The sequence below is a fragment of the Lytechinus variegatus genome, chromosome 9 (genome assembly GCF_018143015.1).
Source record: "Lytechinus variegatus isolate NC3 chromosome 9, Lvar_3.0, whole genome shotgun sequence".
Taxonomy (NCBI): domain Eukaryota; kingdom Metazoa; phylum Echinodermata; class Echinoidea; order Temnopleuroida; family Toxopneustidae; genus Lytechinus; species Lytechinus variegatus.
Genome location: NC_054748.1, coordinates 19,249,872 through 19,259,991, shown reverse-complemented (window position 1 = coordinate 19,259,991; position 10,120 = coordinate 19,249,872). Strand labels below are relative to the sequence as shown.

At 39.9% G+C, this 10,120-nt stretch overlaps 1 protein-coding gene across 1 annotated transcript; it reads left to right on the top strand.

Moving 5' to 3' along the window:
• The first annotated feature begins 395 nt into the window (after window positions 1-395).
• LOC121421871 (uncharacterized protein K02A2.6-like) lies at window positions 396-8,572 on the top strand. Its single transcript, XM_041616672.1, has 4 exons — window positions 396-584; window positions 5,052-5,248; window positions 6,344-6,875; window positions 7,160-8,572. Exons 1-4 carry the CDS (start codon window positions 396-398, stop codon window positions 8,570-8,572), a joined length of 2,331 nt encoding a protein of 776 aa, XP_041472606.1.
• Window positions 8,573-10,120: the final 1,548 nt, after the last annotated feature.

The window sequence follows — 10,120 nt, the reverse complement described above, 5'->3', positions numbered from 1 at the left end:
CAACCAAAGAAATATGCATCATCATTGAGTGGGGGTAAGGTTCGGGTGGGGCACGAAGAACAGATGCTTATGAGGGCCTTTCACTCATATTCATTGATTGATAGTAAGGGTAATTTTCCATAGGGTAGGCCGTTCGGGGCTGTGGGTCAGCTGATGTGTACATAGAAGAAAATTGGTATCGCCGACTTGTGGGAAGGAAAGTTTGCCGAGGTTGGAGGGGGGGGGGGGTTTAGGTGGGAGGGGGCGTTGAGGTAGGGGAGGACATTGGTACTGGGGCTGTGGATTAGATGAAGCCATCTGGTAGCGATTTACGTCAGAGCGTTGCTGGACCAATGATGGAGTAAGCGTCTGTTGACGATTGACCAACTGCTGACGAGTAACTGGTTGGAGTTGGGATGGTAGAGGGCGTTGGTACTGGGTCTTGGGCCGAAGAAGAGCTGGGACCGTCTGGTAGCGAGGCACGTCTGTCCGTTTCTGGTTCGGTGGTGGTGTATACACCTGCGCCGACTGCTGATGATCGACCTGTTGAAATTGAGAGGTCCCATCCAAACGAGGGCGCCGAGATGGGGCACGATTTGTCCCAGGTGGGGTAGGTTGTAAACCAGGTGAAGCATTATCCTTTTGTGTCTGGGGCTTAGCAGACAAAGAAGACTTAGAGGACAAAGGGTGATCATCATTTGGGAAGTCTGACAAAGCTTTAATTACATTTTGGATCTTCTTCAAATCCCTTGATAGCTCATCCAGACGTATAGGAATGCATGTACATTGCATACAAACGTTTCCACTGGCGTCACACTTGAGATCACAAAGTACACATTGATTGGTAGAACCATTGTTTGAGGGTACTTGAGTGACAATGGATTCACCATCGTTATCACTGTCACTGACATTGACATGACCTGCGTTACGTATGCAGACAAAATGGCGACAAATTTCAGGGTTCAAACTAGGGTAAATAAGGATGAGATTGTTTTTAATATCGTCATTTTCGAGATCAGTTTCCTTATGTAAGATGTGGGATGTGCAGATGATATTAATAGCGTGACGAATACTTGTTACAGTGATACATTTAGGGAGTTTGTAACGAAAATTGTCAGTTCCGGGTGTTCCCTTATATTTATTACATCTTACAGACATTGTTCAGACGCTAAGAAAATAGCAAAACTACAGAATATGAAGGAAAATGATTCGCACGTAATATAAAATGTTCAAGAAATAGACTCACGCTGAAGTTCATTGGTATTGAATATGAGCACAAAGACTGAGAAATACATGTATCACCGATGCGCTTGTACTATATGTTCCGGTAGTATATGGGACTGATCATTCTACACGTAGAAGGAATGATGACGATGTTCGCTCACATATTGTGGAAGAGAGTCACATCAAATCCATTCACAATTGACGAAAAATAAACAGTAATGTAGGCAAAACACAACATGCACATGAAAATGTGATAATATGATCAGGAATAACAGGATTCACTTTCAGAAAAGCTTGAAAACCATAGATTTCTAGTGATAGATCTTGAGATTAATCAGCGGGGTCATATCGTATAGGTATGTAACTAAACAATTGATGCGAGCACGAAGCGCGAGAGGAAGAAAATTGAGATTTATACCTAAAAGTGGGACACTCTATTCATATTTTGTAAATCATAAATAGGTCAGGATATAGTTAATTGGGTATCATTAATAATGCAATCGTGAAGCGTGAGCAGACAATTATTGATATTCTGATGTGAAACTGGATAATTCAAGTACATTTTAAATAAGGAACATGCAGGTTATCGCACATGTTTTAGATTTGGACCTAGAATCTAGGCATTCTGAGAACATTTGTTTAATGTAACTTTATGGAATACACGTAGACAATAGAAACTTTGCAAATCAAACAATGTGACCACGCAGCATTAGCTTAAAATGCTGATATGTAGACCATAAAACGGACATTTTGCAGAGCACTTAAATTTGTAAATAAGAAATAATGAAAGCTCGATGTCCGAGCTAAAATATGTTTTGTATATTGACTTCAAACCTTGCTCCATGTCAGCCTATTAAACAAGATATGAATCTCATCGAACAGGCAATTCTGGCGCGAAGGGAAAGCAAAAATTTTATATGGTAACATGAAAGATTTTTTTTTTTGGAAGTCTTCCCCTCACATTATTTCATTCACGCGTCTTCCTCCTCTTACTTTCCTCTTCTTTTTTTCTTCTGTCTTTCTTCTTTGTTTCCTTTTATTCTTTCACTCTTTTTGTTTGCTCTGCCAATTTTTCAGGCCCCCCCCCCCACGTAGCTACGCCACTGCATCGTAGTTACCATACTTGTAACTCATGATGAAACGGGCCCCAGTTTATCATGTTTAATACGTTTCCTGTCCCCTTTATTCTCCAGCATTTCTTACTCTGTTATTTTCCATTTACTCATTTTCCCACTCAAGTTCTTTTGTACCACCTTTCTTCTACATATGAAGAGCTCACTTTCAAAAGGGGTTAGGTCCATTTTTCATCAAATTTGATTTTTATGTCTTAATGTATATATTTTTAGTAGCTCTATAAGATGATACCATAGAAAAGTTGAAATTCTTATTAAAAGTGAACTAAAATGGCAAAGAAAAATCACTTTTTTTCAAAAGGGGTTAGGTCCATTTCAGTTTATTTGCAAAAGGGGTTAGGTCCACATAGAATTTTTTTGGAAAATAATATGAAGACAGGTTGATTTCTTTTATACCCAATTTTATGTTCTCATGGTAGGGTATCATGAAAATTGAATTTTGCATAAGAATATTGCAATATGGGAGAATTAAAAAAAAAAATTATTTTCTTGGAGTGGACCTTAACCCATTTTGCAACTAAACTCTTCTGAAGAACTCATTTTTCAAATGTAGTAAGGTCCATTTTCATCAATTTTATTGTTTTCTGTCTCTAAACCTCGAAATTTTTAGTCATTCTAATGATACCAAAGAAAATTTGAAATTCAAATGAAAACGTGAATGGTAGTGGCAAAGAAAATCACTTTTTTAATCAAAAGAGATTGGATTCACTTCACTTTACTTGCAAAAGGGGTTAGGTACACAATGATATATTTTTTTAAAGTATACAGAAAAAATTGAAGACAGGTAGATTTCTTTTATACCCAATTTTATGTTTACTGTTCGCGTGATAGAGTAGTACATCATGACAATTTAGTTTCTCATAAGAATATTGCAATTAAGTAAGAACGAAAACATGTTTTTATCTCGGAATGGTCCAAAGTGGCCCTAACCCCTTTTTCAACGAAGCTCTTCATATATTTCCTTCTTCTTTTCCCACTTGTTATCTGTCTCCTGGTTTCCATAAATCTCGTCTTATTTCTCTTCCACCCTTTTGTTCCTACTTCCCACATTCTAGCTCTCTTACCACCCCCACCTCTAAATTATCTCTTCATATGTGCCTCCATTTCTTTCTCATCCCTTTTTAACCCACTTCTCATCACTCTTTCCCTCTTTCGATCTCCATCTCATTTTGAATTTTGCTAATTCCAAATCACGTTCATTTTAGCTTTGTACACATACTATATGAACACAAATGAAACACATGAATGAATTTTCTGGTTAGTGGTGAATTTTATTAATTAGCTAGAAAAAAATATCACATTATCAGACAATTAAGCTTTACATTTTTCGTAAGCGTATGTTAATACTTTGAACCAAAATAATTTTATTATGCTGGGGCAGCGATCCGGGGGGGGGGGGCATAGTTCCCCCTATTTTTTTAAAGCACTGAAAAGTGCCTTTTTATGCAAGAGAAATGCCCCCTTACGAACGTGTACTGTGCCTTTTTCACCTGACAAGAACCTGTTTTAGGTGTTACCAAGTGCTCTTGCTTGTATGCAATTTTTTACCAAAAAATGCCCCCCCCTGTTACAATATCTGCATGTTTATAAGATTTGAGGAGCATGTAATAATCATGCCAAAAGAGGGCGCTACAAAACGTTTAGTTCTTATTAAATGCTACTTTCTCGACTATACTGAAGCTGTGTAATTCTCCCGGAGGGGCCACTTACATTGACAAGTGGATACCATGCGCGACCAAAAAAACACGTAAAAAGGATGTCTTTTTCACGATAGGGCACGTTACGTACGTAACGTGATAAGGGTGTCAAAAAAACAAAAATAATGAAAAAAGGATATCTATTTCGCTAGGAAAATTACGTGTTTAGGGTCGAATTTGCGGGGATGATAAAACAAATTTATAAAGGATGTCCTTTTTGCCCCAACACTTCGTGTTTAGAGTCCGATTTGCGCGAGGTGTAGAAGATGGGGTCGTACTAAACCAAATAAGGTAAAGCCGACGACCAAAGGACCCGTAACAATAAAACATTCCTGTACTTGTTTAGGGGTTCATTTCAGGGAATATTTGCCAAGAGTATATCGTTTTGTTTCTAATACTTGTTAAGGGTAGGGTTTCACACGCCTATACTTGTCAAGGGGTGCATTTTAAGAATATGGAAATTACGTGTTTAGGGTGCTTTTCGAGACCCCATGGTCGCGCATGGTATCCACTTGTGAATGGAAGTGCCCCCCCCCCCGGGGTAATTCTGTATGATTCTGACTCATAATATAACTTGAAACATGATGGCAGCGGTGAAAAGTTACATATTTCCGTAGAACAGTTATTACTCTTCTCCCTGAACTCTATTATGCATCTGCAAACTGTGTTTTGACCTGGATTTCGACAGCTTTCTGAGAGCCATTCCTGCATGTGTCCCACATATGTAAGTCTGTGTACTATTTTATACATTCGGTATCGCAATTGGTGTGAACGTGAATTACCATTCTGACTTCCTGTTACTACTGTTGATTGCATGATGACTGATGATAATCATAGTAATGGGTCTCCTTCCGAACTTCAGCATGGAGCTACTTTTGCTAAGCCTTCCATTCAACCCCCTGGGCATTTTAATGCGTCTGCTGGAAATAAAGTCGCAGAGGAGTGGAAAATGTGGAGCCAGCAATGGGAAAATTACTCTATTCTCACAAATCTCTCTCAACAACCTGATCCTTATCAGACTGCCCTTCTTCATAGTGTTGGACCGGAATGTCTTCGCATCTACAATGGCATGAAATTTGCTACTGAGGCTGATAGCTTCAAATGTTCTGTGACTATGGACAAGTTTAACACACATTTCCTTGGGGAGAGCAGGGAATTCTTTGAGAGATTTAAATTCAACCAGCGCAATCAAGAGAGTGGTGAATCCATTGAGCAGTATGTCACTGTTCTTCGCATGATCGATGATGATTATAACGTGTGGATTCTGTAACTGTATGAAATACAAGCTGCTTGTTGATCGTGTCCGACTCGGTGTGCGTGATGATCGTATGAGAGAATTACTCATTTCGAGATCTGACCTCGACCTCACAACTGCCATAGACGTGTGTAAAGCTGTAGAGGCTACATCTGTCCAAATGAAAGCTCTGAGTCAAAAGAATGAAGACATACATAAGGTCGGACGGAAACATTTCCCTAAGTCTGGAAGAAAAAAGAATAGTTTGCAGAAACCAAAGGGGAAAGATCTACAGAAAGGTAAATCAGAGGTTAAGAAGTGCAAGTTTTGTAACAGAGTTCATGAGATGAAAAAAAGCGTCATGTCCAGCATGGGGACAAAAGTGCAAAGCTTGCATTAAGCCTCATCACTTCAAGGGATCTTCAGTGTGCAAGACCAGGAATGTTCACCATGTCGGAGATGATGACTTCTCATCCTCATCCTCAGCTGAAAGCATTAGTTTTGTGCAAATTAATACAGTGGATATGGACAAATGTAACATGCTTATCAACAATCAGAGGGTACCATTCCAGCTAGACTCGGGTGCAACAGTGAATCTTCTACCACAAAAGTATCTAAATAAGGAGGATGTAGTTCAGAATGCAAACATCCGTCTATCTATGTGGAATAAAGCTACAACTCAGGCTATTGGCAAGTGTAAGGTGATAACCAGAAATCCTGCTACTGGCAAGAAATACAAAGTTGAATACATTATGATTCCCTTGAGCTAGTACGCAACATAGTTCCTGAGGACATTACTGAGATTATACCTTGCAAGTATCCTGATGTGTTCTCGTCTTCTTCAACTGGCACTCTGCCTGGAAGTCCTGTTCATCTGACAGTTACGGATGATGCAATGCCTACTGTTTGCCCAGCTAGAATCATCCCTTAATCCTTGAAAGGCAAAGTAAAGGATGCACTTGATGATCTTCAGGTAAAAGACATCATCGAAGTAGTCAGCTCTCCAACTGATTGGGTAAATCAGATGGCTGTGGTGCAGAAAAAATCTGGTAAAGTACGTGTTGTCTAGACCCCAGACCTCTCAACATCGTGCTTAAGAGGGAGCACTATCCCTTACCCGTCTTAGATGATATTCTACCTCAGCTTTCAGACGCTACTGTCTTTTCAATCTGTGACTTGAAAGACGGATACCTTCACTGCAAATTAGGTGAAGAGTCTACTTTACTGACTACCTTTGCCACACTCTGGGGAAGGTACAGATGGAAACGTCTTCCATTTGGTTTGAAAGTCAGTAGTAAAATCTTCCAAAAGAGGCTTCACCAAGCACTTGATGGTCTTCCTGGAGTCTGCTACGTGGCCCATGACATCGTCATCTGGGGCAGCACTGACGCTGAGCATGATGCCCGACTACACTGGCTACTGAAGAGATGTCAAGCTGTTGGCATTGTGTTGAACAAGGAGAAATGCCAGTTCCGACTGAAGGAAATCTCATTCCTTGGCCACATCGTATCCAACTCTGGACTCAAACCTGATCCATTAAAGATCGAAGCTATCCTGAACATGACTGATCCTTCCTGCAAAGATGACATCCATCGCTTGCGTGGCATGGTAAACTATCTATCCAGATACCTACCTAAGTTATCAGATGTGATGAAACCTCTCAATGACTTGACCCATAACAAGTCAGCGTGGACTTGGTACTCCAACCACGACAAAGCTTTCAAGGTGTTGAAAGAGATGCTAGTGCAAGCACCTGTGTTGGCCTTCTACGATCATAGCAAACCGCAAGAAATTTAGACTGATGCCAGCTCCACAGATGTAGGTGCGGTTATGCTACAAGATGGTAGAACTATAGCCTATGCTAGCAGAATGCTGAGTCATGCCGAATCCAGATACAAGTGAGATATCTCAAGGGCGAGGACAATGTTCTGGCTGATGCTCTTAGCCGAGCTTCTCTTCCCCATGAGAGTGGACAACATGATCTAGAAGTGGTGAATGCTGTTAACCACTTGGCACTCCCTGATGACAAGATAGCAGAGATAAAGAGGCAGACTGTCAATGACCCAACTGTCTGCCAACTCAAAGACACCATTCTTGAAGGGTGGCCAGACCACAAGTCACAACTTCCTCAGTCACTCACCCCATACTTTGGTTTCAGAGATGAAGTTTCTCTCAGTGATGATCTAATCTTCAAGGGTGAACGACTTGTAGTCCCAAAACAAGTCAGGCAGAAGATGAAAGAGGAGTTACATCGTGGTCACAATGGTGTCGACTCAACTTTGAGGAGAGCTCGTGATCATCTCTACTGGCCGGGCATGAGTAAAGAAATCAAGGAATTTATTCAAACGTGTGCCACATGCCAAGAAAACTCTATCTCACAGCCTGCCCAGCCTTTGATGCCTCATCAGATTATTGGAAGACCATGGGCCAAGGTTGAAAGTGATCTCTTCCATCATTGCCATGACAATTATCTGCTCATGGTCTGTTATTACTCCAATTTCTTTGAAATGGAAAAGCTACAGAGGACAACTGCCCCTGCAGTCATCAAGAAATTGAAACACCATTTTGGCAGATATGGAGTACCTGAAATCATCGTATCTGACAACGGTCCTCCTTTCTCCTCTAGGGAATTTGCAAAAAAAAACTTGGAGTTGAGCACAAAACCATCTCTCCATACAACAGCAAAGCTAATTGCAAAGCAGAGTCTGCTGTCAAGACTGCAGAAAAGACTACTTACAAGATGCAAGGATACTGGAGATGTTGATCTAGCCTTACTCAACATTCGCAACATCCCTACACAAGGTATCCAAAGTAGTCTAGCCCAGGGATTCATGGGTCGTCGGACTCGTACTCTCATCCCCACTTCAACTCGGTTGCTTGCACCTGATCGTAACCCACAGGCTGATCTTGAGAGACTGAAAGAAAGCCAGAAACGTCAAGCAAAGTATTTCAACAGAGAAACAAGAAAGTTGAAAGATCTCTCACCAGGAGCAGTAGTAAGAGTCAAGCCATTCAACAATGACAAGAAGTGGAAGAAAGCAGTTATCCTTAAGAAACTGGATGACCGTTCCTATGAAGTTCGCTGTGAGGACCAGGTTCTCAGAAGGAACAGAGAACACCTCAGAGCCACATCTGAACCACAAGATGTACATGACACTGGGCCTGTTCTTTTCAACTGGAGATGTTCTGATGGTAATCCTCAACCTGACGTACCAATACTGAGCACCATTCTTCCCATACTAGGACCCAGATATCCCAGACCGCGGATATTACCAGTCCGGAGAAGTCGCGTGATCCAAACTTGAATACATCAGAAACGGAACCAACCAACCCAGCTTCCCTGAGACGATCTAGACGTCAGCGACGCGAACCGCTTAAGATGAGGGATTTTGTTACGTTTTGAACATTTAAACCAAAGAAGGAAAGAGAGTGAATGCTGAAATTTTATACATAAACTGAACGCAAACATTTCTTAAACAACATTCTTTGTTTTTAACTCAAGCAAATTTTGAAGTCAGAACTGAAGCAACAAACAACTCATTCATCAACTCATCTTTCTGGACTTTTTATTTTGTGAAATCAACCTGGACAATTTAACCTGGACTTTTAAAAACATTTTTGCCCGCAACTGGAAGAACTGTTTTGAACTCAATTTTAATTATTTTTGTGCAACTTCATAAATGTGAAAGTCTCATAAACTGGTATTTTGGACATATATTTTGGAAACATTTTACATACATTTAATTATTTGGTTTAAAATTGATATTTTTTAATTATATACATTCTTTCTAGCACAAAGCTCAAAGACGGGAGGATGTTACAATATCTGCATGTTTATGAGATTTGAGGAGCATGTAATGATCCTTCCAAAAGAGGGCGCTACAAAACGTTTAGTTCTTATTAAATGTTACTCTCTCGACTATACTGAAGCTGTGCAATTCTGTTTGATTCTGACTCATAATATAAATTGAAACATCCCCGAACGTGATCTGTGCCCTTTCCCGAATCACTGCCCCCTTTTACCCAAGAAAAGTGCTCCCAAAGAACTTGTTCTGTGCCCCTTTCACCTGAGGACCCGTAGTGCCCTTTGAAACAAGAAAACAATATTATTATTTCTATAATATACTTATGAAGGAAAACCTTTCTGAATTATAAGTTTAATTCATGTGAGTTGGGGGTATATAAGCAGTTTCGTACAGATGGAGGGGGGCTTATAGGACTCTTTCCCCCCCCAAAAAAAAAAAAAAAAATCACGACCAAGAAAATAAGCGAAAAGGAAAGAAAATGTTGAAATATATCATTTTGAATATTTTGTCGAAATCTATAACAAAATTGGATTTTCTTTTTAAAAATGTCAACATTTTGCTCACTTGCAGCTTCTTCAAAATTTAACGTAATGCAGCATAAATATCGTTTTGTTTATAAACAAATAGGAAATAAAAGGCCATTTGAATACTAGTTGATCAAGGACATGACCTGATTCTATAAATTTGCCCAAGGTACATAACTTTTGGCATTGGTTCTATTTTAGACTCGAGAGCCTGTATATTTAAGGAGTGTATATTCAATACAGATCCTACCTTTGTGGCTCAGGTTATTTTTATTTTATGTAAACACGGTTAACATTCAAACATTCAATGCATGTAATGTATCTGTAATTTTGTATGGGTTAGTTAAACTTTTGTAGTTCATTCCTGACTGGATTTATGTTAGGATCTTCTTTTTGGGCCTCTTGGATGTCAGCTAGGTTGTCATTCATCAACGTGATGACGTTGATATTCCCATGTGTCTCCTCCATAAATTTAGCCTTCTTCTCGCTTACAGTGCCTGTATGGTCTTCGTGATAGAGCGTC

Excerpts from the sequence above, each read along its gene's own strand:
- LOC121421871 (XM_041616672.1), top strand. The coding sequence starts at position 396 with ATGGTAGAGGGCGTTGGTACTGGGTCTTGGGCCGAAGAAGAGCTGGGA. Across the intron at positions 585-5,051 it reads TGGGGCACGATTTGTCCCAG|ACTGCCCTTCTTCATAGTGT; the intron begins GTGGGGTAGGTT and ends GATCCTTATCAG. Across the intron at positions 6,876-7,159 it reads TCCATCGCTTGCGTGGCATG|ATACAAGTGAGATATCTCAA; the intron begins GTAAACTATCTA and ends TGCCGAATCCAG.